We start from the raw sequence: 27,946 nt of genomic DNA, 5'->3' as shown, positions 1-27,946 counted from the left end.
TTTGTGCAAGCGGGGTGGTGAAGTGCGGGGGACGACACGTGAAACTGACAGAAACGGACAGTCTAAACACACGGGCCACATTTAGACTGCACCCGACTCCAAACTTGTCGATAGGTCTAACTAAATACATTTCAACTTGCGTTAGACGTATGCGTTACCTACTCAGACGTTGCCTGTAGATAAAAATATGTCTCATGTTTGCTGGCAATAGCGTATGCATCAAACCCTGCAAGTTGCAACTCTCTTGCAACCTATTCCTCACGCAATACGCACAGCTTTAATATTATAATTTTTGACAATGTATACTATATGTTATGCCATATCACAGGTCACTCTCTGATTTATTGCTAACAATTTACTTCCAAATGCAAAGAAATCTAAGTGTGTTGAATTCACACTGCCCAATACCAGGACCTTAAATGACATAAATTCATTGATAAATAATCATATGTTGAAAATAAAGGAGAACCCCGTGTTTCTCGGTATAATGTTAGATGCAAAGCTTCTATGGAACACCCACATATCAACACTTGATGGTAAACTCAGCTCTGCTGCTTACACTGTTAGAAAAATTCGACAGGTACTGACGTGGAAACTGCAAAAATTGTATATTTTGCCTATTTTCACTGTATTATGTCTTACGGACTCTTGCTATGAGATAAAGCGGTAGATATTGAGAAAAAAATGTATTACAGAAAAGGACAGGACGTGCAATTTATAATTTAAAACCGCGCGCTGCCATACAATAAAAATATAAGGAAATAAGTACCTTATCTATTATCTTATAGTAGCTTCTAAATATATTTACAACTAGCTAATGCCCGCAGCTTCGCTCGCGTGGATTTAGGTTTTTAAAAATCCCGATCCTTTCATTTCCCAGAACAAAAGTTGCCTCTCCGTAATAGCCCGTCCCCGGGATGCAACTTGTTTCTGTATCACGTAAGAATATTTAAACGGATTATCCTTTTCAAATCCCGAGGGATCACCAGGATTTAGGAATGCAATTTCTTACAGCATCAGGGTTGAGGTCAACGACAAAGTGTTTACTTGGTATAGATACCTTCAATATCAATTAATAATCGACACTTTTTAAATCCCATTAGCTTTAGTAGTCAGGTCCCCTGCAACATCAGGATTGAGGAGTTGGAATCCAAATTTTTTATTGAACAATGTCGCAAACTTTCTTTATCGATTAAAAAAACTACCCAAAATTACGCAGTTAGGTTACCTGCCAAATTTCATGGTTTTGAGTCAACGGGAAGTACCCTAGAGGTTTTCTTGACACACACGACAGACAGAGAGATAGACAACAAAGTGATCCTATAAGAGTTCCGTTTTTCATTTTGAGGTACGAAACCCTAGAAAACGTAGGAACGGCATTCCGAACCAGTGGTAAATTTTTCTGACCATCCAAAAACACTTTGAAGTTTACCTAAAAGTTTACAGGAATAAAAATTTATCATTGTATTCCATTCCATTTCATTCTATTCCATTCTGTTCAAAGATAAATAGATAATAAAAATATTTGTCACCGAAACAATAATTTACGATACATCGACCAATATCAATTTTACTGATGACAATCTGACTATTACCAAAGTGAACGACTACTATAATATCTATTATATACGACTAACATAATATGTATTATAAATTGTGTGCCGTTTGCATTCTCACTAGGTTCTCATTAAGTTTGTTTTATTTGGTTAAACTTTCTGGCATTTATATTGTTATGACGTTTAATTGGCAAACAGTCTGTTTATTGGCTGAAACTCAAAAATTCAGCCAATCACAACAAAGAAAATATTGTAATAATGATTGATGCAGCTTTCTGTAATTGAAAACAAAATATTTGACATTAACTTGAATGTGACAGTGTTTTCCGAATAGGGTTGCCAGAGGCCCCGTATTTTACTGGTTACCCCGTATGTCAGGATAGAGAAACCGGTAATTATGAAAATAAAATACGGGGCAAATAAAACTAAATATTTTTAGGGTTCCGTAACTCAAAAGCAAAAAGAACTCTTATAGGATCACTTCGTTGTCTATCAGTCTGTCTGTCTTTCCGTCTGTCCGTCTGTCCATCTGTCCTTCTATCCGTCTGTCATGTGTTCATGAACAAATATTAGTATTTTCAATTTTCAAAGTAAGATAACTACATATATCAAGTGGGTTATCATATGAAAGGGATTTACCTGTTCATTCTAAAACAGATTTTTATTTATTTTTATGCATATTTTTTTTAATGCATAACAGTTTTTGATTTCTCGTGTAAAATGTCGAAAAAAATACCCGAATCGGAACCCTCGGTGCGTGAGTCTGACTCGCACTTGGCTGGCGAAACCGAACACTGACGTTATGTCCAGTAGAAAGAATATTTTCCTTTTGCGGCAATGCGTAGCCGAAACCCACTCGATATTGATCATGGTCGTAGCCAAGGCGGCGGGGCTTGGTTTGAGGATGTTAGCCTTTTTTTTTACAAGTTAGCCCGTGACTTTAATCTTTTCTAGTGGTAAGTGATGATGCAGTCTAATTTCTTGGCCGTTAGGGCCATACTAACCATATAACTAGCCATGACCGAAGCCTCCCACCAGACCAGAAATTTAGAAATGGCGACTGCGCCTGGGAAGCCGTCAAAAACCTAAGCCTAAAATAATACTTACACTATTTCTTGCATTTGCTTACCAATTTTTTTTTGGAAATATATCAAACATTTCGCGCTCACTTCACTCGCGCTTTGAATTTGTATTACTTGGTGTAAGCCCCGCAATTTCGTTTGCATGAATTTAGAGTTTTAAAAATTCCGTGGGGGATTTTCCGGGCTAAAAAGTTTATGTCTGGGATGCAAGTTACCTCTGAATAGTAAGTACCAAAATTTTGGTAAAGAAGATGGGCCGTGAAAGGGTAACAAATAGATAGGCAAATAGATATACTGTCGTATTTGTAATATTAGTATGGATAGGGAGCTTTAAAAATAAAATCTTGCTATGGCTAAACTCGTTTCCCTTTCACTTTAATTCTTTCTGTAATTGAACCAAAAACACTTACGCTCACTGCGCTCGCGCTTTTTTATTGTTGTATTTTATCTCACTGTCAAATTGAAAGGCGAAATTCCACTAACCAGGTAATTAGCCCATAAAGTTGAGCGAATGTTATTTTCCTCATGACAGGATTCAGTTCCGGCCCTGATAAAACCTCTCCCGAAATCGATTCCTGGCTACGGCCATAGTATTGATACTGTGAAGGTGGAATTACAAGTTAAATGTAAATTTAAGTTAAAATGCAAAGATTGTATGCATGAAATGTATAACATTTTGCTTTACAAAACTAGAGTTTTTAAAAGCTATTTAAATAAATAAATCTTTTATTTAAAATCACATTGCAAACACAGTTCACCAATCAAGACACGGCAACATACAGAGAAAAAATACAAAACTTACAAATAAACTGAAATATCTAAATAGGCTTTCCATGCATTTCAGAGAGAACCACCGCCTATTTCTTCAAATACTTCAAATTTTTAAATTTCTTCAAATCTAAACCCCGTATTTTTGATGGTGGTAGCCTGTAAATCAAAAAGAGGCAGGTGGCAACCCTACTTGCCACATGACATTACAGAATGAAAAATTGTTTTCATTACTCGGTATGCCTACTGCCATAGTTTCACAGAAAGTGTGACGGTAGTTGTGACCTCTGATTGGTCGACTCTCTTTCACTATTTGCTAAAATTGATGATTGCAACAACAATTTTTTCTTTTTTGTAATCAAAAACAGAACACGGACGTCATACAGGTTGACTAATTGCAATCATTTCTGACCGGCTAACATTGTTCCGCTAGTGGCTCAAACTCACTGTCGCAGCAAGAACATGGTAAATTCAGCCAATCACAGCAATTAGAATTGGTTATCACAAATGCACCGATCTAGGAACCGAGAATACACGAACCAGGGCAGATAGAGATGAGAACAATAATATCATACGTAGGAAATCGACGGGGGATCGTTGACAATGATCCTCTTAATTATCGTATTTAAGTTTAATTTAGTTCTCTATCTATTCTAAATACCTTTACATCATTACTAAAATTATACATGATATTACTGTACTTAATAATTTTGCGAAAATGTTTGTTGGTTTGTCCTTCAATCACGCCGCAAGGCGCAACGGACGGATCGACGTGATTTTTGGCGTGCATATAGATAAAGGATCCGCAAAGTGACATAGGCTAATTTTATCCCGGAAAATCAAAGAGTTCCCACAGGATTTTTAAAACCATTCTTATGATGTGTTTAGATTCTTTATGATTTGTGCTACTTTTAACCATGGATTCGCTTAAAAGACTTTCTCAGGGAAGCAGTGCAAGTTTAAAAACCCTGCTTTGTTCCGTAAACTCTTGGCAATCTCTATTTATAGGAAAGCTTAAGTCCGCTAAAGGTAGGGTTGCCAAGACTTTGAAACTTTCCATTCAATTTATACTTACAGGGATTGTCTGAGGACGGCGCTGCGAGCCTTTTCATGTTTAAAACTGTTTGCATAAAATATAGCAAGTTGTAATCTTATAATACTCAAGTACAGTTAAGAAAGTTCGTCGTAGACGTAGTAAGATATTGAATTTATAAATAACAGACGCAATCAATCGCAATTTAATTTCCCATTCAACACGTCTTTCGCTAAACTGAAAAACGACTTCAAAGGCCTCTACAAAGTAAAAAATAAAATTAGTTTTAACACGTACAAGGGTCTTCTGTCAAAATGAGAAAGGATTTGGTTAATTGCAGATTAGGAGACTTCAGCCATGCACAGTGTTGCCACGTGCCAATTTCAAATACTTGTGGGTGTTCTACTCGTGCATTTAAAATGCATCCCTTAATCGATTAATACTGAAAACAGAAGAGGGAAATTTTTTTGGTCAAATGAAACACTGTGCCACGTTTAAGTACATTATGGAGAATTCTTAGGCATTCAGGTTTTCTCATTGCATCATCATTGCCCAGATATTTTCTTTTACCGTTAACTATAGCAAGTTATATTTAATTGCTTATTAAAGTGCACATAACTTCGAAGACAAGGCTTCTTTCTTTCTACTATCTGGGCAGGTGTTCGCACTGAAAAGTTTCCGTCTTTTATACTTGTATATAACCACTAAGGCTATCACCAAGCTTGGGTAAAATAATTGATTCTTTTATCCGAACGAAAGCTAAAATAAAAGCTAGTGTATTGTAAAATGTAGATTGTAGACATTGCATGCGATCGAGCTAGGTTTAAATACACATTGTGTGAAAGAGCCGCTCCCACGGGCGCTGCGTCGTTAAGCCGCACAAAGCCTCGACTCAATAATGGCCACCGCTGATTTCACTGCGTTCAGCTTTTTATGCCAGACTCCTTTTTTATATGCCACAGTCTCCTACCGATTGAAAGCAGTACCGGGTGTGGCTGAACCGATAATGAATTTATTCAATGAAACTTTTTCACTGCAGCCTGGTGGTTTAATTTAAAATCCGCTTGGTGTTTGGAATTGGCCACTGATGACGTGATATTGTGTGGCGTGCTGGCGTGGCGTGCTGAAGAGACTTGCTCGTGGCGTGCTGGCGTGGCGTGGGATGGGTGGGGCGTAGCGTATTACAAGAGCGTTGCTTGTTGCTTGCATAAGCCGCACAGTTTCATTCAATAATAGCTACTCAACTTTTTATGCGACATTCCTCTTTTATATGTACCAGTCTCCTACGGATTGAAAGCAGTCCCGAGTATGGCTGAACAAGTAGTGAATTTATTCAATGAAACTCTTTCACTGCAGCCTGGTGGTTTAATTTAAGATCCGCTTGGTGTTTCTACTTAGCCACCGATGATGTGGGGTTTTCTCGTTGCGTGCTGGTGTGGCGTGGGGTGAAGTGGCGTATCACAAGAGCGTTGCTTGCGTAAGCCGTACAGTTTCATTCAATAGCTATTCTTTCTTTTATGTCATATTCCGTCCATATGACGTCACAATCTCCTACCGATAAAAACAATCCCACCAAAAACATTTCATGTAAAAAGGTAGCCAAGACTCACAAGTTCATAATGTTTTCACTGTTAAAAAGTTATGAGATCTCTAGTAGAGCCAAGCCCCTAGCTGAGCTTAGATTTGTGCTAGCCATGGGACCTATCCCAAGTCCAAAGTAATATAGCTCTTAAATGTTCTTGACTGTATCAAATTTATAACAATAAATAACAAATCACTCTACTTACAAGCTCTGATTCTACAAACCCTACATCTTGGTAAAAAAGGACGGCTTGGCCGTTTAATGTTCGTAAAACTATTACATGACATAACATATTTTAAGGCCTTAAGGAATAGTTTGTTCGACAATTACTAATTTGTATTGTACTTCGTGATGGTCGCAGAAGCAATTCCGGGCTTAGATGTCATTTCAGATAAAAAATCCACGAACTGTAAACGGCCAAGCCGTACTTTTTTTACCAAGATATAGGGTTTGTAGAATCAGAGCTTGTAAGTAGAGTGATTTGTTATTTATTGTTATAAATTTGATACAGTCAAGAACATTTAAGAGCTATATTACTTTGGACTTGGGATAGGTCCCATGGCTAGCACAAATCTAAGCTCAGCTAGGGGCTTGGCTCTACTAGAGATCTCATAACTTTTTAACAGTGAAAACATTATGAACTTGTGAGTCTTGGCTACCTTTTTACATGAAATGTTTTTGGTGGGATTTCATTTATTTTTGGCAGGTGCCCTAGATTTTTTTTGATCTATTTTTTGTTGGTACATCATTTTCATGGCCGACTCTCTATCGTTACCTCTTTTTTTAAAAGCTTTTATTCAACTTGCAATGTATAACTTTTTAACAGTGAAAACATTATGAACTTGTGAGTCTTGGCTACCTTTTTACATGAAATGTTTTTGGTGGGATTTCATTTCTTTTTGGCAGGTGCCCTAGATTTTTTTTGATCTATTTTTTGTAGGTACATCATTTTCATGGCCGACTCTCTATCGTTACCTCTTTTTTTAAAAGCTTTTATTCAACTTGCAATGTACTCGTATGTAAATATGTTTGTTCGGGTGGAATCTTGCAACTCAATTTTGAAGCAGATATACCAAATTTCAGTCTTTTAGGACTTCAGGAAACACAGATACTTGGTACGTTTGATAAATCTGCCACGGACATCTTATCCTGAAAACTTTAGAATTCGAGCAACAGATTTTACAGATATGCATCTCATATACGAGGGGATGAAGGGGGACCTGATTTCTTAATTTATCTGTTGTTCATAATTGTTGAAATTCCTACTTAATGACAAATTTCAGTCTTCTAGAACTTCAGAAAGTACCCTAGAATTTGTGACTAGAGGTTTTGAATGTCGATAAATCTGAAACTATAAAAGCTAGACAATTGATACTCAGTGCGTTTAATGAATCTGCCAAGGACATCTTATCCTGAAAATATCAGCATTCTAGCGATAGAATTTACAGATTTGCTTCCCCCATACAGAGGCGTAGAGGGGTGAAATTTCCAATTTCTTAATTTTCCTGTAGTTTGTATGCAATTTCTAGTCTACATACCAAATTTCAGTCTTCTAGGACTTCGGGAAGTACCCTAGAATTACAGACTAGAAGTTTTGACTGTCAATAAATCTGAAACTATAAAAGCTAGACAATTGATACTCAATGCGTTTAATAAATCTGCCAAGGACATCTTATCCTGAAAATATCAGCATTCTAGCGACAGAATTCACAGATTTGCTTTTCTCATAAGAGGTGTAGAGGGGGAAAATTTCCAAAGTCTTAATTTTCCTGTAGTTTGTATGCAATTTATAGTCTACATACCAAATTTCAGTCTTCTAGGACTTCGGGAAGTGCCCTAGAATTACAGACTAGAAGTTTGACTGTCAATAAATCTGAAATTATAAAAGCTAGACAATTGATACTCAGTGCGTTTAATAAGTCTGCCAAGGACATCTTATCCTGAAAATATCAGCATTCTAGCGACAGAATTTACAGATTTGCTTTTCTCATAAAAGGCGTAGAGGGGGGGAATTTCCAAAGTCTTAATTTTCCTGTAGTTTGTATGCAATTTCTAGTCTACATACCAAATTTCAGTCTTCTAGGACTTCGGGAAGTGCCCTAGAATTACAGACTAGAAGTTTGACTGTCAATAAATCTGAAACTATAAAAGCTAGACAATTGATACTCAGTTCGTTTCATAAGTCTGCCAAGGACATCTTATCCTGAAAATATCAGCATTCTAGCGACAGAATTTACAGATTTGCTTTTCTCATAAGAGGCGTAGAGGGGGGGAAATTCCAATTTCTCAATTTTCCTGTAGTTTGTATGCAATTTCTAGTCTACATACCAAATTTCAGCCTTCTAGGACTTCGGGAAGTACCCTAGAATTACAGACTATGAATTGTGATGATCATCAGTGAGGGACGAAAACGGCGTATTTTAGGTATCAATAAATCTGTAACCATAAAAGCTAGATATTTGATATTTGGTATATTTGGTAAATTTGCTGAGGACACCTTATACTGAAAATTTCAGCTTTCTAGCGTCATCCAGACCGAAGTTATGACGGGTCGAAAATACGGCGAAACACTTCGAGAAAAAGGTACGTAGCGCCCCGGCCGCCGCGTTTGGCTCGTCTTGGCGGGGGCACTGCCGTGCCCCCTGATATCGGGTATGGCTGAATCGATAATAAAAATTAATTTATTCAATGAAACCTTTTCAGAGCACTGGCTGGCTAGACCAGGCAATCAATTCGAATATTACACTGTGATTAAAGTCCGCCTACATGCATTACACTATGATTAAAGTCTGACTAGTTACAGGTTTTTAATCAGCGAAAACTTGGGCTCAACTATTAATTGGTTCACTGGTTTTTGCAACAAATAGAAAAAACATTACGAACGAACCTGGAATAGGTCAGCAAGTTACATTGATATACTATACCTATCTATTAAAATGGATAACAGAAGTTATTAGTTTTCTTTCGGCTAAAGAAACCATGCAGTTTTTCCATTAGTTTAATTTAAAGAAACTTACTCCCTAACATGGCATTGTATTTGTAACCAACCAAATAGACATTTGTTTTCGTATCCCGCGGGCAAAGTGCATACAGCGAATAATGTGCGGTAGTGCTCTCTGCAGACAATAGATAAGAGCTGAGCTGGGCTGAGCGGAGCTGAGTGGACGCTCGGAGGGTTGGGGAGGGTGGGGCGGGGGGAGGTAATTCATCATGCCTCTATCCGCGCGAGCTATGAAAGTGTATCGCGAAGCTAAAAGTTTAAATGATAATTTTGTGTAGGGGGAATTTATTTCGATTAAGAAATAGTATAAAAATAAATAAATTTTTAGGCGTCCGTACTTCAAAAGAAAAAGGGAACCCTTATAGGATCACTTTGTTGCCTGTCTGTCGTATATCAAGAAAACCTACAGGCAACTTCCCGTTGACCTAGAATCATGAGATTTGGCAGGTAGGTAGGTCTTATGGCATGAGTAAAGGAAAAATCCTAAAACCGTGAATTTAATGGTCACATCACTAAAAACGATTGAAATGTTTTAATGAACAAATAATAATTAGTATTTTAATTTTCAAAGTAAGATAACTAGACCAAGTGGGCTATCATATGAAAAGGTGTGTACATTCTAAAACAGATGTTTTTTTATTTCAATATTTTTATGCATATCTAATAGTTTTTGATGTCGGAAAAAAACTCGAGTACGGAACCCTCGGTGCACGAGTCTGACTCGCACTTGACCGGTTTTTAAATTATTGTCGCAAAATTCTAATCATAATTTCATAACTCGTCATCATCACGCGTTTAAGTTTAACACTTTAGGTACAACTTTTTATAACATTAGGCAACAGGGAAATAGTCTAATTGCGTGATAAAGTTTAAATTGGCTATAATCATGTTATACTCTGTGACTTCGGTGTGTTGGTACTAAGTACAAATATGTACCTTTTAAGTCAAAAGCTAGGCTCGTAACTTAGCTTAATAGGTAGGCGTGGGAGTGAAAAATACCGAGGGTGCGTTTGCCTTCTTAAACGTTAATGAGACAAGTAATGCTTTAAGCTGGAGTGATGGAGGGGCGTCGATTTGTTATTCAGGACCGCTCTTGAGATATTGTGTTGCTATTTTCACCTGTAGCCCTAGTATCAGTGCGACCACGCTTTCCCGGGATTTTTCATCGACAAAAGCCACTAGAGAGGTGTCTATTGATGGTGTTCTGACTGCTGAAGTCCACGTTTTTGTTGAGCTGACGTACTTGGCCCGTAGCACAGCTACCAGGCAATGTGTGGAACATCGTAGCGTTAAGTCAGTCAGGCTGAAATCTATAAAGCGCACTTTGACTTTGCTCTGACTTAAGATTGAGTTAAAACTAGACAGATTTATGTGAGAGATATAGCTCTGTCTCGTTTTGACTCTGTCTTAAGTCTAAGCAAAAGCAGAGCGCGCTTTATAGATCTCACCCTAAGACTCCGATATAACCTCCTCCTCGATTTTCCCACGAAAAAAAAAGTTACTTGCGACGCGTAAAAGTTAACATTCACTTACTTTCCGTTTCTCTATAATTTACGATACCTAGTTAGAATACTGAAAAATGAAGGGCGTATTAAATGGCTTTTTTTAGATGTTTGCTGTCCAATCGTAGCCTTCGTCTGTCTGTACCAAAGTTATCCAATATCAAAATTCTCGCCTATTAGAAAAGATTAGGCACTTTAGTGATAAGAGCTCGTTCATACAGGCTGCGTAAACGTTGCATAAGCGTAGACGTAGTGCGTACCATTGCGTTGTAATGTATGGAACTGTATGAGACATGGCATACCGCTTGCGTGGCGTGAACGTTCGCGTAGACGTAATGCGTGCAGTTATGTCTACAGATTCACGCGCGTCACTACGCACGTGCTTGGTGTGAATTGGTCTTAAGGTCGCCAAAAACAAAGTTTTAAAATGTTTTATATATTTTCATTCTTGATCTGATAAACAAGGTATTCAGATAAATAAGTAAATTCAGTATTTGGTATCATAATATAATTTTCAAGAATTCCTTACTTGAAGAATTTAGTTAACTTTTGACGATTTTCGGATTTTTAAATTCAGATGTGTGAACGTAAATTAGTTTGCACCGTTTATATTTCGTTATTTGGCGATTTATTTGGTGTATTTTCAGATAATTTCATATGTAAACGGAGTACGCACGTGGAATCACTTGGCCGTAGTAGATAAGGATCCTCGTAGCGAAACGATCCCGAACTAAGGGTCCTTGAGCTCTCAGTAGTGCTTATGTTCAGAATACGTATTGTAATTTATAGATTTTTCCTGTAATTTATTACTGTAATAATAATGTAACTAATGCGGAAATAAATTAATGATAAAACTATGTTTTTTGATACGCAGTTTGTTTTTGTACAACACGACTAATGACCTTAATTAATAATAAATCAATCTAATCTTCAATCTATAGATCGATGATAGACAATCGAAATCTATGATAAGTAGAAAAGCGTGTCAAAACCAATCCACGAATTGAAATTGAAAAACTTTAAACTTTTTGTCATGGAAAATCAATCAGTTCCCACGGGATTCTGGTGAACGAAGTCGTGGGCTTCATCTAGTATTTTATGATTACATCTCGTCAGAATATTGGAAGTTAGTACTACAACTATGATTAAATTTTAATAGTTCACAAAGTGTATACCTTATCCTGTACCTTTACCCATATGCCATTTACGTAAGTGTTTCGTAGTGGTTCCGTAATTACTTAAAGTTTATATATCCTATCCTCTCTAATAGTTGCTAGAGTAACTTATATTGGAGTAACTGACTTAATGAATATTGCTTTGTCTTAAGGCGCCGTGGTTAGTTAAGTTTCCTTCTCTCTCGCACATTTAACATTTTCAATGTTTGTGAAAGAATCAGTACACATTTAACAAAAATGTGGCTCGGCGATGTCCTAAACAATAAAATAACGTTTATTTTAGACATATATTTACTGTCATTACAGACATTATTATAGAGAAAAATAGGGAAAACATTCAGCATTTTTCATCTCACATTTTTTTCTATAAAAACTAGGTATATGTTACAATTTGTGAGACAGTTAGGAAACTTAGATAACCACAGCGCCTTAACGTAAGTGAATAAGTGGATTATAAACGTATATTACTAGCTACAGTTGCCTACTTAAATCGTGGCATCGGGTCGCGGGTTTGATTTTTTACTAGGTGACTCAAGATTTTCGCTTCGTTTCAATTCGTTTCTCTATAGGCACGCCTTATACGTAATTGCTGAATAACTTTAGGGTACAGAGTTATATGGGTTTCATGGGTTCTTATGTGCCAAAAGAGGGTTCTTAATAGCAGTTATAAAGTAATAAATCTTAAAAGAAAATCGCGTGGCTTCACACCGCTACGATATACAAACAGACGGACAAATAAAAGAGCAACCGCCAAGATTCTTGCTGGTTCTTCTCGGTAGGAAGGGCTCAGTGGGAGATTCACTTGACAATTCAACAGCACTCGTAAAAGTTTATTTTAATAAAAACTTTTCTATTTCCGAAAGCCGCCGTTCTGTTTGTTCTTCTGTTTCATATTCTATAATGTTCTAAGAACTTCTTTGAACCGTGTTGAACCGTTTTCGTAATTGCTGTAAAAGTGTAGGGTACAGGATTAGTACATGCCCAAAAAGAGGGCCTAAAATGGCGAGTGAGATCTCAAAGTGAGTACATATTCAAAATGTATGCTTATATTGTGTATATCTTACCCTTTTTATAATTTCTGTAAAAGTACAGGGTTATCTCATGCCCCAAAAGAGGGCCCTTAATAGCCGGTGGAGTAATTAATCATCGTCATGGGTACGAAGGGAACGGGAAGGGAATAATTACGTTCTTACTGAAAAATGTGAAAAAATAAGCGCAGCCATTGTTTTTTTTTCATCAGGCTTTTTGATGAATATTATAAACTAGCCAATACCCGGCGTATGCTACTGCGATATAAAATATCATCTTCGCATTATTGCTTTTCTATTGAAACAGGTTTGGGGCACATCGGTTGGATGGTTTCAAAGTCTATAACGGATACAGAATACAGGATACGGTAGGGAGAAACATTTTTTTTTTTAATTTAATATATTAAGATTGGTTTGGATGCGGTCAGCGGTGGTCATAGCATTATTGAACTGAGTAGCTGATGCCCACTTCATCTATCATCATTATTGTTGCGTGCCATAATTATCATCATCATTGCATCGCCGCGTGGGTTGGTGATGATAATTCTGAGATTAGCAGCTGAGCACGGGTCTAATCTCTGAATTAGAAGGGGGTTGGCCACAGTCTGCCACGCTGGCAGACTGTGGCCGATTGTTAGACTTCACAAACCTTTTAGAACATTATATAGAGAACTCTCAGGCATGTTCGCGATGTTTCACATAACTCTGGAAAGTTAGAGGTGCGTGCCCGGGGTCAAACCCCCATCCCCTCGTGAAAGTTATGCTAACACCGCGGTTAATTGTAAATCAAGTGTGGGTAATTAATTGGTCGATTAAGCAATCGAAAAATAACGTCAGCGACTTAGCTGTAGCCCATTTGCGGCCAGCCTTATTACAAATTGAAAGGAAAAGGTAATCTAGTTCCGAATCACTTAAGCCCCTTCACAATTCAGTAATTTTGTCAATTAATTATTCTGAACGAAATAATTTGTTTATTTAAAGGTTTTCCGGACACTCCTCCCAATCCGTGGGCGCTAAGCTCTTAATCTTTCATAGACCTAAATTATACATAACCGCTTTATAATTGGTTTGTTCGTAAGTTTTTTTTTTTGTTTTTTTAAAAAAAAGAATATTAGCCATGTTAAATGACTAATATTCCCCTTTCCTCTCCAACTAAGCGTCAGGCTTGTGCTAGGAGTAGGTACGACAATAGTGCAACGGGTGGGGTTTGAACCGTCGACCTTTCGGTTTTCAGTCCACTCCTTTACCGGTTGAGCTATTGAGGCTCATATAGGGAGGATATAGGGATAGGTTAGGTTATCCTTAATAAGTAGTATGGTAAGTAATACTCGTAGCTTATGTGCATGTGTATAGCTGGATACCTGTTCTCAGTAGTAGGCCGGCGATAGGTGAAGAATTGAGTTGACGATTTTTTTTAAATAATAAAATAGCCAGCAAACGAGTAGGCGGGTCACCTGATGTTAAGTGATTACCGCCGCCCATGAACATTTGCAGCACCAGAGGTACCGCCGATGCATTGCGGGCCTTTCAAGAATTTGTTGGTCCGCCCCTTGTCCCAGTCCCATGTTGTGATCTAAGGGGAAAAAAATGATGCAATTTATTTGCAATTTATATAGACAATCAAGGTATCTACTATTTAGCAAATATTTTAGAATTTACATGAAAAGCAACAATTTTCCAGATAAAAATCAGATATTGTAACGAAAAAATAATCTGGAAAACCGGAAGCGTGCTGTTTGTCTCTATCACTTTCCTACATCTCATTTCCACTTAAGATTCAATTTTAAGATAAACCAAACACCGATTTTTCTTATCTTGATATCGAATCAGTTATCCTAATCTTTATATCTATCAATAAGGCCGCCTTTGCATAAAATTGTTTTCAACTTATAGTTTCTTTGTTTTGTCTTGGTTTTTTCTTGTTTTGTGTGCAATAAAATCTTCTATCTATCTATTTATCTTTTCCTCTTGCATATAGGTACTTTATAGTTTGTAAGATAAACTTCAAAACCAGTTATCCCTCACAATAACCAAAATAAAACAAAATCATTTAATTTTAAAGAAACTATCATTATGCACGTATACCTTTTTAATTTTTAATTTTCGACTTCGATTCGACTAAAAAGAGGATTGCTCTAAGTTAAGAGGCCTTCTAGAACAGAAAACCCAGGGCGCGTCAGTGGCAATAAAGATCATGTAAATAAATTGACGATTCGATGAATAATAAATAATCACCAATTTATTTAATAAATCAAATTGGCTAGGTTTTATATTTTTTACTATGTGAAATCAAATTAGCAGGGCCATTTATTATCTGCTTTCTCAGAAAAATCTTATATTCACTATTTTCATAGTATATAAGAATACTATTAACATACTAAATTGCTACTTTCATACTAAGAAAGACGTATAAAATTTTTAAATGGTTTTCGAGGGTGAGGCCTCCTCAAATCGGAGGCCCGAGGCAGCATGCGCCATTGTTGCCCTCGATTTTGTACGCAAACAGCTCTACCTGTATTTACGTAACATTGACAACGGAAAATCGGTACGGACAATTGTATATCGCTTTTCCACCCACAATTATCTCCCACACTTATTATACAGTACTTACTAATAGTGACAGCGAGGACTTGAAATCACCGACTGGTATTTTAATGACTCTCGGGAATGGTTTATTTATTTATCGGTTTTTATAAGAGCATTTTGTAGTACTAGTAAATCAAAGTTACTTATCTAGAAATCTTTAACTAACTTTATCGCACCATAAATGTGATATGTCACATACAAGTTACACCACTTTCATTTTAAAATTATATCAATAGGATCTGTTAAGACAAGTGTGTTCGGCTCGTGCTCCATACATACGCAGTTTGATACTAATCCATATCCATATTATTCATGTGATAAAATATGTCTGTTTGTCGGGATTTTAACGGGTAGCTTGCATCCCGGAGAAGGATATTTTTGTCCCGGAAACTCAAAGATTTCCCACAGGATTTTTAAGAAACCTAAATCCACACTGAAAAAGTTGCCGGCAATCAATTTGGTACAGAGCCTAGCTTACATCCTACCGGAGGCGCACGCAGACTGCTTTTTCCCTGAAAATAAGAGTTGCCGTGGATTAATAAAAAAATTGAAACATATTTGAACTGGATTTGAAAGTGTATGGTATTATGTACCTAGTATTATTTAATTATACCAAATTGAATTATAGTTCAAAAAAATTTGTGTGTGTAAAGTGCAAATGTTTTACCCTATATTTTATTATGTAAAAATTCAAGTAAATCCGTAATTAATCGTAGACCTTGGTCTGAAAAATAAATGAACGGCTTGCGGGAGGTCACATGGCAATTTCAGCGTATAAGTAAAACTGGGTATTAATTCCATTCGAATATTTAGTAGGTCTTATGATTTATGTTCTTAAATAATTAAGTCGGCCTCAGGCCAACGGAAATTGGTGTAGTAAATTATTTCCGACCTCGCAATGAATTTGGTACAGTAAAATAAATCCTTTATCAACTTTTCTTGGGACTAACAATAATAAAATTAATCACACTATCACACTAGTCACACTAGTGATATAAAGGCGAAAGTGTGTGTGTCTGTGTATGTTTGTTACTCCTCGCAAAAACCACTGCACAGATTTGGCTGAAATTCAGAATGGAGATAGATAATATCGTGGATTAGCACATAGGTTACTTTTTATCCCACGGGATTTCGAAAAACCTAAATCCACGCGGACGAAGTCGCGGGCGTCAGCTAGTATGCCATAAAAATTCGATAAGTCAAATAGCGGCGGTAGCCCAGTGGTTAACACGAAGGTCTCCTATTAATAGGAATCTAGGGGTTCAATTCCGGGCACACACCACTAACTTTTCGGAGCTGTGCGTTTTAAGTTATTAAATATAACTTGTTTTAACGGTGAAGGAAAATATTGTGAGGATACCTGCATGCCTGAGAGTTCTCTATAATTTTCGTATCGTTCGTATGTGAAGTCTACTGCATTGGCCAGCATGGTAAGACCTTTTGAAGCTTTGAAAATACTGCCCAGTCTAGCTGAATTTTTTGTCAGTCTCTTTGTCTTTGTCTTTGTCTTTTAGTTATAGACATTGCCGAGGGTGTCGGGTGGAAATGTGCAAATCGAATTTTGTTCCAGTTTCCACCGAAACATTTGTCTTTTGAAGTAAGTACTTACAGAATTACAGATTGTTGTGTACGGTCACCCGTGTACAAAGGTAACTAGGTTTGTACTTTGGAGAGCCATTAGGGAAACATTAGCGCTTGCTAACTCGAAGGTGTCCTTAACACGGAGATAATTAAATAACTACTCTAACTTGTTACTATCATAAATAGTGCTACTTACTTAATGTTTACTTAAAATATTACTCAATGCTTAAAACAAGTTCTAAGTTCTAAATTTAGTACTTCCATAACGTTCAATTTTAAGAAAAATCTAAACTACATTAAAAATAGTTTTAAAGAACTTCTGGTCGAAAATCAATCAAATCAGTAATTATTTTATTACATTATTTCAGTGCCATAATACATATTTTGGTTTAAAATATAGCTACAGAAACTGATGCCTATAGTAAAAAGTTTTTCAGCTCCGTTATTTCCCACTGAACAGTAGGTATTTAGTTGCTAAAAAAGTTCTTATTGACCAAAAAATCATGAACTACTAACCTTCCTATCAGCAAGTTAGGTTAGGATCTAAATAACTAATTGTACCATTAACGTCGGAAGAAAATGGCCGTCCATTTAAAGGCCTTCAAACTGAACTATTTCGGAAATGTTCACATTAGGGTATTTTTGCATGACCGCTCGTCACGATAAAATATGGTAACGAACGATACTCCGAACTCCATATATTTCTATGGATCGTTTATTCATTCAATGATACCGTACAGCACGACGCACGTTTTGCTGACGACTTCTTGCTATATATATCGTGAGTGTTGCTATGTTCTGGCGAGTTTTTTGTGACTTTACGAAACAAGTATGAACTTGCTGACGACGTAGCACACTAAGTACTCACGACACCACTTTCTATCCTTCGCTTAGAAGTGGATGAATCCATTATTTTCTGCATCTTCTTAAGAAGTAAAGCGGTGTTGCAAGAAGTTGCTGACGATGGGACACATGATGAATGATGTGCGTATGTCAACACAACAAGCCGCAACAATGTGTGCCTATTCGAGAGCCGATTCCGCAACTGGAATTGGTACTCGTCTAAAAACGCAAGAACTTCTTGTCGTGTACAGTGTGTCGTGTGTTGTGTATCGCGATCCCAAATCGTGTCGTGCGGTGTTTCGTGGAATAATGCCCTAACACCGCGCGGGCGGCTGACGTAAGCTAATGAACTATACATAAAGAGAAAATGGACTTTTTATGTACTCATTGTGTACTATCTGTTGTGAATTTAACATTGTTTCCTTCGGTCAAACGAGCTTACGACATTTATTTAACCTGAGTCGTAAAAAAAAGCAGCACTTCGGCGCCAAGCTGCTCTGTGAGTGTCGCGACATCGCTCTGCAGCCCAAGCACAATAAGTGCGATACACATCTCTAGCGGATTTCGAAATGAGTGAAATGGAATGAAAAACATATTAAGCGACTCTGAATAAAGCTTGTATTTCGCCTTCGCTCTTCCTCCAAACCGTTCCAAAAGCCGCAAGAAATCTCTATTTACCTAATTACCTATATTTCAAAGGTATAACTGGTAACTGCCCACCGACCGGCGCGGGCGCGCGACAATCCCACGCTCCTTAACAATTCTAAGTTAGATTTCTGTGAAAATATATTATTAATGTAAATATAATGGTTACTTTGTGTGTTCATGTGTAATAAAGCGAGCAATGCTGCAGACAAGAGCTGTATTTCCAAAATGAATTCAATAACAGGTCATTCGCAGCACATCACGTTACGCATTTTAATTTAACACGCAATCACTGTAATTAGGAGCCGTGATATGCGCATGAAACCAATTCAATCCACCGAATATCTCTCAAAGCCTAGAATTTAATGGAAATGCCTGTTTATTTTGATTTAGGGTTGCCATGAGAAAATAAATTTCCTATCTAGGGGTCCGTACCTCAAAAGGAAAAAAGGAACCCTTATGAAATCCCTTCATTGTGTCTGTCAAGAAACCTATAAGCTACTTCCTGTTCACATAGAATTATGGGCAGGTAGGTAGGTCTTATAGCATTCGTAAAGAGAAAAATCTGAAAACCTTGAATTTGTGATTAGATCACAAAAAAATTATTAAAATGTGTTCATGAACTAATAATAATAATTAGTATTTTCAACCTTCAAAGTTAAATTACTATACCAAATGTCTTCTCGTCAAGGTGACAGAACCATTGCATTCTTTGATCACATTATTGTCGCATCGCGCTTCTGTTGTGCGTTTTATTAGTCTTTATTCATTCAAGAAAATTAAAGTTGTGATTTAATTCTCATGTTTAACTAAATTAAATTGTAATTGTTTTTGGGTTGATCAAATGTGGCAACCCTATGCAGTGTTCCAGTGGAAATCTGAATGCGGCCGTATTGCGAGCTAAATCCCCGATTTATCAATAAAATACTGTGTTGGAATATTGTTCGAATATGTACGTACAGAGACCGCCTTTGTTTGAATTGCGCTGTATAATGATACACCTGAGGCACGCGGGCAAACATTTCATTATTTAGTTTTGATTAATGATACGAAAATGAAGTACAGATTAACGCAATACCTCATCATCGTCATCTTTACCCATTGCCGGCCCACTACTAAGAACGGGTCTTTCTGAATAAGAAGGCAAAAACTCTTGTCATGCAAGTTTCCTCACAATGTTTGCCTTTGCTGTTAAAGCAATTGATGTATATTTTAATTCTTCAAAATGCACGTCACCTCGAAAAGGTGGTATTTAATTTCTTAAAAAGCACATAACTACAAATGAAATGAAGTTAATTTATGACAATTTGTGCCACTCATGAATTTACCACCGGTTTGGAAACTGCTTTCCGAGAAAAAGGGCCGGCAAGACACTCTGCATTTGGTCTTTTTAAAAAACAAAATGTTGTTATTACATATAATATGTATACACGCAGTGCAATGAAAACGATAGGTTGAAATGGCAACCCTAGTGAGGACGCACCGCACACCCGCACAACCTCCGCACTAAACCGGTGCGGGATAGCGCGGCTGACGTGCAGGTGTGCGGGGCGTCCCCTCGCCTCATACCCCGATTGTCATCTCGACCTGTCGCGTACTATACTTGTGGGACGCTGAATACAAAGCCAACAGTTTTCACGTAGCCTTGTCATTAAAAAATTCGTTGATTGTATAATATGTTGTTGGCAAATCTGAGAACTCTTTCGGAATATTATAAAGGCGAAAGTTTGTATGTGTGTGTGTGTGTGTGTGTGTGTGTGTGTGTATGTTTGTTACTCCTTCACGCAAAAACTACTGGACGGATTTGGCTGAAATTCGGAAAGTAGATAGATAATATCCTGGATTAGCACATAGGCTACTTTTTATCCCGGAAAACCAAAGAGTTCCCACGGGATTTCGAAAAACCTAAATCCACGCGGACGAAGTCGCGGGCGTCAGCTAGTTATGTTCTAAAAGCTTCGAATCCTGGAGCCCCCAATAGGTGATCAAAATCTTTAACACCTATCTATCTATCACCGCCTTTTTACTTATTATCATACTAGAAGATGCCCGCGGCTTCGCCCGCGTGGATTTAGGTTTTTTTAAATCCCGTAGGAACTCTTTGATTTTCCGGTATAAAAAGTAGCCTATGTTCTAATCCAGGATATTATCTATCTCCATTCCAAATTTCAGCCAAATCCGTCCAGTAGTTTTTGCGTGAAGGAGTAACAAACATACACACACACACACTCACACACACACACACTCACACACACACACACATACAAACTTTCGCCTTTATAATATTAGTGTGAAACGAGGCACAACAAACATCGCTATAAAAAAAATTAACGTTCCTACAAATAAATTTAATAGATGTCTTCGTAATTACACAAGACATTATTATCACGGGCGTTACAAAAGCTTTACGATCGACAAAACTTCCGCCAAGCTGCAGCGTGAGCCGAGCTGATTATGCTAATTCCTAAAAGGGATCCGAGGCCGGCTTGTTCGACAAAGTTGAGGAGTGAATGAGGATTTTATTTAATTTGCCGTCTTACAAAGTGCGGAACTCTTTGAATGCTTGATTTGGAAAGAATCGCTTTAAGAGGGCTCTCTCCGCCACTCGTTTCATACAATCGTAGTTCCAATTTCATTTGAATATTAAGCAACCAAAGTCCATGAAATTTTGCAGACATATTTTAGAAACCAATATCTATGTCTGTGGTTTTCCAGATTTCTGTTAAAATATTCGGTTTCAAAGTTACGCGGTCATAAAAATTTTCATACAAATCTTTGAGCCCCTGTAATTTTAAAACTACATATTTTTAGAAAAATCTAAAACACCACAGACACAGATATTAGTTTCTAGAATATGTCTGCATAATTTCATGGACTTTGGTTGCTTAATATTCAAATGAAATTGGAACTACGATTGTATGAAACGAGTGACGGAGAGAGCCCTGTTAATGATTCTGTTCTGTGAATATTTTCTCCTGTTCCTGTTACTTTGTGACAGCGAAAATGGAAGTAATGTTTTCTACATGTTATGTATGATTAAGTAATATTTGCCGTACTACTATTCTGTCTGGTGATTTGCCATTTTAGCAATCAATTTAAAAAAGAACTACTAGTTCAGCTTGGCTACTCGATAAACCATACGGTTACTCTAATTCTTCTATGGATGTCCTCTTTTCTAATTTAGATCGACTGATCTAGCCAGTCAGTCATGTTTTCCTTTTATTAACCCCCGACCCGAAAAGAGGGATTTTATAAGTTTGATCCTAAACTAATGAACCGATTTTAATTTAGTTTTTTTGTTTGAAAGGTGGCTTGATCGAGAGTGTTCTTAGCTATAATCCAAGAAAATCGGTTCAGCCGTTTAAAAGTTATCAGCTCTTTTCTAGTTACTGTAACCTTCTCTTGTCGGGGGTGTTATAAATTTTAATTTACACTTGTATATTTGGATTTTTGAGTTCTAACGACGAAATAATCCATATAATGCATGTATTCAATGCAAGCTGATGATTGTTGAGCCTCGCACGAGTGTAGAGGAGATATATACCTATAGTGAAGTCTACCATGCTTATAAAATGTTCCCATAGCGGTGCGTGATATGAAAATGGTGCTACAAAATAAGAGTGTCGCATCGTTATACCAGCGCTTTCGGCGTACTTCACACCTACTTGGCTTTTTGTCTCTACGTATGAATTATTTTTAAACTGTAGTGTTCGAAGCAACACCTCAAAAAAAAAAACGTTTGCATTATTATTTTTTTTTGAAAATAATGTACTTACTCGTAACTTTATAGAAAAAAGGTGTCACTCTCGCGTAAGTCATCATTATACAAGAGAGAGAGAGGGAGAGAGAGAGAGAGAGAGAGAGTTAACAGAGAGTTTACGAGATCTAATAGAAAGAAAGGTAGGTGTTTGTTAAATAGGCCGCAGCGCTGTGCGTGCACTGCACTTTATTGCGTCGTAACTCACTCGTAATAATAGTCGCTATTTATTTAAAAGTCTTAAGTGGAGTGAGCCTTCTGTACGTAAAGTATACAATTAAGTATTTTTTGAGTCTACTTAGTACCTGTGTTTTTACAACAAAGTACAAATTGATTTGAATTGTCAGAAATGATATAAAATTATTCATTCGGCGGTTCAAATACTTACCACCCGTTGCACTATTGACATACCTACTTCCAACACAAGTTTTACGCTTAGTTGGAGGAGAAAGGAGAATTCCATTCCATTCCATCAGCCTGTATACATCCACTGCTGGACATAAGCCTTTCCAAGAGCACGCCACCAAACACGGTCCTCCGCCTTCCTCATCCACCCGATCCCCGCCACCTTCAGGTCATCGGTCCAGTGGGCTGGAGGTCGTCCCACACTGCGTTACTCTCCTTCCGAGATTCGGGTCGATTATTATTATTGAATACTTTCGGGGTGTAGATCGTGGAACTGGATAATTAGATGTTGCGATAGCAATTGCGCTCTGATTGAATAATGTATTATGCCAATGTTTTGCCATTCATGTTTTTGAGATTAAAACGCACTGATAACCTCTGCGCGTTAAACCCGTGTTCTTCGCTTAGATTTTGGGAGCACATTCCAATAATTCGTTAAAATGATTTAAAAAATACCTGATTTTCAGAGTGAAGCCTATACAAAGGTACTTTACACTAGCGGCACGCTATGATGGCCGGTTTGACACATTACAATAGTGATGTGGAATGTCAATTTATTCTCGAACAAAAAACAATTAAGTTTTGTTTTTGTACCTGATTAAATAGGTTTAATAAAACAAAAATGTATATGTTTATTTAATTTATTTGAACGAACTGAATATTTGAACGAAAATGAATATACATACTTTATATGCACACAAGAAACATATGAATACAAAAGATACCAAAAAAGGTGCCACAAAAGGCCATAATTAATCAGATTCGTCCATACTACTATTTTCACTGTTGTTAGCTATTGTAGCTAACACCGAAGATCCGATGGGCAGATCTTCTATTTTTAGGAACGCCGGAAGGAACAAATAAAACTATCTTTTCATCTTCAGCGGAGTGTGTGTAATTCAACCAACGTCTTTTACAAGTGAAGGTATTTAAGTAGACATTTTGACAATTCATAAAATATGACAGTTGACATAGATTAGTTAAGGCACGATCTACACGATACTTCCGATAGGCCGCGAACACGCTATCAACTTATCATAATTAACGTATATAAATAAAAAGCCTTAACATAAATTCCCCCCCTCTTAAACGTCGTTTAAGAGGAAAAAAGTCCATCTGGGGAAGCAAGGGGCAAATGCTAGTCAAAGCCCTGCGCACCACTCCTCTCGCGGTTCGGATATCGGTGATACTGGAAACTCCATCAGTTCTGGGTACAGAGCGGTGACCCAGTCGAGGCGCCAGTTGAGGGGTGCGACGTTATCCTCTTGCATTAGCACGAGTTCAAGCTTCGAGTAGCGGTCCAGGCTGCTCGAACTGAAGTCTTCGATATTCGGTGACGGCAGCTTAGTTGGAGGCCGTCCAATCAGGAAGTGTCCTGAGGAAAAAGGGAGAAGATCGTCAGGAGAGGAAGACATGGGATATAAGGGGTGACTATTCAGTATAGCCCCCACTTGCGAAAAAATATTACTAAATTCCTTGAAAGTAAAATGATTATGATTCAAATATCTTTTAATGAGAATATTTATATCGGATTTGATCCCAGTCTCCTGAATTTCGCCTGAATATACAGGTATAGATAAAAATATTATTTCTTCGTCAACTGGAAAGTCAGAAATGACGGCATTGGATTTTAAAAATTGAGTAGTTTCTTTAACGGCAGATACTAGATTTCGACCATTATCAGAGAAAAATTCTACCGGTTTTAAATCCGTAGGTACGTTGCGCCTAGCGGCGAGCTGTGCCGTAGATAACTCTAGACGTGAAATCGTCATCCCGGCTGGACCTACCTTCAACTTCGAGCACAATAAATGAACGCTCGATCTACCTAACGCATCGATTGCCTTTAAATAAATGCATGCGTCATACGCACTCATAGAAGCGTCGCAAGACGGATGAAGTTCGACCTTAACATAATTATCACAGAGTACATATCGCGGGATTTCTATTGTGAACGAAATCACTGAATTTGGGCTAGTAAGTTCAGCGCGAGGGCCTAGGTCTATGTACTCCTTTAGTAAGGCAACGTACTCTTGATTTAGATCAGGTTGTTTCCAAAATTGTTTTTCTAGATTAAAAAATCTTTTCCTAGCCTGACTAAATGAGTCACTTAAGGTGGATGAATCTTTAAGAGGCAATGTGGCACAAAATTGACCTAATTCTAGGCGAGTGATGCGAGTTATGAAATGCTGCTCACAAGCCTTCTTGGTATCATTTAATAATATTTTTTGGGGTTCCCAAATTTTGAGTATTTGATTATCTAAGCGATCATCGAACGACTCGCTTGATGCAAAATTGCAATTAGTTTGTTTAGGGTCACAATTTAATGAAATAGGACCAGAAATAACCCACCCGAATTGTGAGCTACACAGATATGGTTTTCCATCACCTAAGGATTTAACGGTGTTACCAATTACATCCCAGAATAAATCGGCTCCTATTAGCGCATCTACAGGCGAAGGGCTGCAAAACTTAGGGTCCGCAAGCTGAATGTTCTCGGGGAGATTGAATAATTTATAATCTATATTTATTTTCGGGATGTTGGCTGTTAACTCGGGCATAATAAAACAAGATAAACTTGCGTGATAATCGTTTTGCAATGAGTTAAACCTAACAAAACATCTTTCGGTGACATGATTATTTGAATTATTATCTATACCTACAACGGTGAGGTTAGTGGGTATCGCCTCTAAACTTAATTTTTCTTTGATACGCCTAGTCAAAAAGCTAGACTGGCTTCCACAGTCTAGAAGCGCTCGAATGACTTCAGTCTTAGAGTTAAGAGGGTTCAAAACTTCTATCATCACGGTGGATAACATGACGTGAGAAGTTGCCTGCCTAGATAGGTTCACACTAAGTTCTCCGACGGGATTCTGAACTGTGGGTGCAGTGGGTTGCTCTGTAGATTTGTGGAGCAGGGTAGAATGTGGTTTTCTGCACTCCTTACAACGTCTCGAAAAGCATTGACGAGTTCGATGGTTTGACTTTAAACAGTTCATACATAGCTTCAGCCTCCGAGCCTCTGCTATCCTAAGTTCAGGAGTTTTGGCTAAGAATGAAGGGCAGCTGTGAATTGCATGATCAAGCTTGCATACCACACAGTGAGCGCGATTCCTATCTGCATTATGGTATCCAGACTGAACAGAATACGAATGAGATTTATAACGTCTCATATTTTTATTATTTTTATTGTTATTGCTCGCGATTGGCGCGGCATTAAAAGAAACACGACTGTTTTGGATTTTATTTCGGTTAAATGATTCCAAAACGTCGGCACGCTCCTTTAAAAACTGATGAAATTCATCCAAAGTTGGCATATCACTTAACGAGCTCCGATGCTCTTCCCATTTCATACTAGTATGGCTGTCTAATTTAGAACTAACCATATGAATAATTAACGCATCCCATTTGTCGGTGGGCTGTCCCAGACTAGCTAACGCACGTAAATTTTTATTCACGTTATCTATTAATGAACGTAATGACTGTTCCGATTCGCGGGACAGTGTTTCGATATTGAATAAAGCGTTGAGGTGATTATTAATTAACTGCCTCTTGTTATCATAACGTTCACATAATAAACTCCAGGCCTTGTTGTAGTTCAATGCACAAACTTCTAGATTGGCTATGACGCGAGCGGCATCTCCCTCTAAATACGAGTTTAAATAATGAAATTTATAAATGGGTAGTATGTGCTCGTTATCATGAATGAGAGACCGAAACGTGTCTCGAAATTCTAACCATCGGAAAACCGTTCCGTCGAATTTCGAGATTTGAATTAGAGGTAATTTAAACCCAATACCTTGTGAGACGCCTTGTCCTGGCCCTAAAGAATTACTACTGTGCGCGTCCTCAAAACACGGAACCCTCGAATTACGCGACAGAATATCCTGAGCTAACGCCGTCACACTGTCCAATTCATTTTCGATCTCCTCGCGAATATCTAGCTCGGCGCTTAATGTATCGCCGCTTAAAGATTCAATCTGACCCTGCACGTCACTGAACTCACTAGCTAAGCACTCAATTTTACCTAATTTAAGTTTTAATTCACCTAATTCCAACGAATCTAACACTGAAAGCTTGTTAACCTTAGAGATATAGTTCTTAAATTTGGTAACACGACCCTTAACGCTGCTGCGTTTTATCATTAATTCCTTTAGAGACATAATTAAAGTTAGTTTAACAGCTGTAGGTGAACAAAAACTGGTTTGTTATCGGCCGGCCGCTAGATCGCTGCAAAGAATAAGTTAAACTTATACCTAACTATAACTAGGTGCGTTTTACCTATGCACGTCGCTTGCAGTTGTCGTCGGCTAATGAGCCGGTTTCAGTCTCTTGCGCAGCTCGAATGAGTGCGCGCGCCAGTAATTGAAATCGTATGAATTATGAAGTGAGTAGGTAGGTACGACTAATGCGTAATGGATGAAAATATGACAACGTGCAAAATTTTGAATTTTGTGATTGATTGTGCAAAGTGGGATGGCCTTTTGAATAGTGCGTGATATATGGATGGTTATGGAGCGATGGATGTATGAATTGGGTGTTTGTAGAATGGATTTATGGATGTTTGGATGAATGTATTGTGTTTGTATGTGGGATAGGACACTTATCTGAATTATTTGGTACGGCCTCGCTGTTGCTGGCGTAGAAAAGTGCTCCCTCTGCCTGAGCCCAATGCTGCGGGTCCGATTTGCGTCCCGGCGACGGCTTCAGACGTCTTCTCGTTGCGCCTGATGCTGCGGTACGATTGGCGTGCCGGCTGGCTTCAACGATGCTGACTTGCGTTGCGCCTAATGCTGCGGTACGATAGGCGTCCCGGCGGGCTGCAACCACGTTGACTTGCGTTGTGCCTGATGCTGCGAGACGATTGGCGTCCCGGCTGGCGACAACGCTCTCACGCTGGATGGCTTTTCCTTCTTCGGGCGTCCTGTCACGGTCGCCACTATGTTAGCTATTGTAGCTAACACCGAAGATCCGATGGGCAGATCTTCTATTTTTAGGAACGCCGGAAGGAACAAATAAAACTATCTTTTCATCTTCAGCGGAGTGTGTGTAATTCAACCAACGTCTTTTACAAGTGAAGGTATTTAAGTAGACATTTTGACAATTCATAAAATATGACAGTTGACATAGATTAGTTAAGGCACGATCTACACGATACTTCCGATAGGCCGCGAACACGCTATCAACTTATCATAATTAACGTATATAAATAAAAAGCCTTAACAACTGTCGTCACTGCTATCATCACATACATTAATAATTATATGTTCGTTTTCTATAATATTATCTATTTTCACATCTCTTTCATAATCTTCCCTTATTAATTTAACAGTTCTATTCACAACCTTTTCCCAGTCTCCTTTAGTCACATGTTCACAAGCTTCTTCTAATAATTTTAGCATTTT

The 27,946-nt window shown here is 37.8% G+C and overlaps 2 protein-coding genes across 4 annotated transcripts in view; one reads left to right on the top strand and one right to left on the bottom strand.

Annotated features, from left to right (window-relative positions):
- Positions 1-27,946, top strand: part of LOC123873796 (beta-1,4-N-acetylgalactosaminyltransferase bre-4) — a 157,004-nt gene that overhangs the window by 29,922 nt on the left and 99,136 nt on the right. The gene's annotated exons all lie outside the window — the stretch shown is intronic.
- On the bottom strand, positions 23,615-27,612 carry LOC123873804. Of its 2 annotated transcripts, XM_045918865.1 has the most exons (3): positions 27,372-27,612; positions 26,569-27,312; positions 23,615-23,919 (listed from the first exon to the last, which is right to left on the bottom strand). In XM_045918865.1, the coding sequence occupies exons 2-3, from the start codon at positions 26,702-26,704 to the stop codon at positions 23,687-23,689; spliced, it is 369 nt and encodes a 122-aa protein (XP_045774821.1). In that variant the 5' UTR covers positions 26,705-27,312; positions 27,372-27,612; the 3' UTR covers positions 23,615-23,686. The 2 variants fall into 2 exon arrangements, with proteins under 2 accessions (XP_045774821.1, XP_045774822.1); XM_045918866.1 differs by having other exon boundaries at positions 26,590-27,612.

This window comes from Maniola jurtina, chromosome 17 (assembly GCF_905333055.1).
Source record: "Maniola jurtina chromosome 17, ilManJurt1.1, whole genome shotgun sequence".
Classification (NCBI taxonomy): domain Eukaryota; kingdom Metazoa; phylum Arthropoda; class Insecta; order Lepidoptera; family Nymphalidae; genus Maniola; species Maniola jurtina.
Note: the sequence above shows the minus strand (reverse complement) of the source record. Positions and strands in the feature narration are given on the sequence as shown.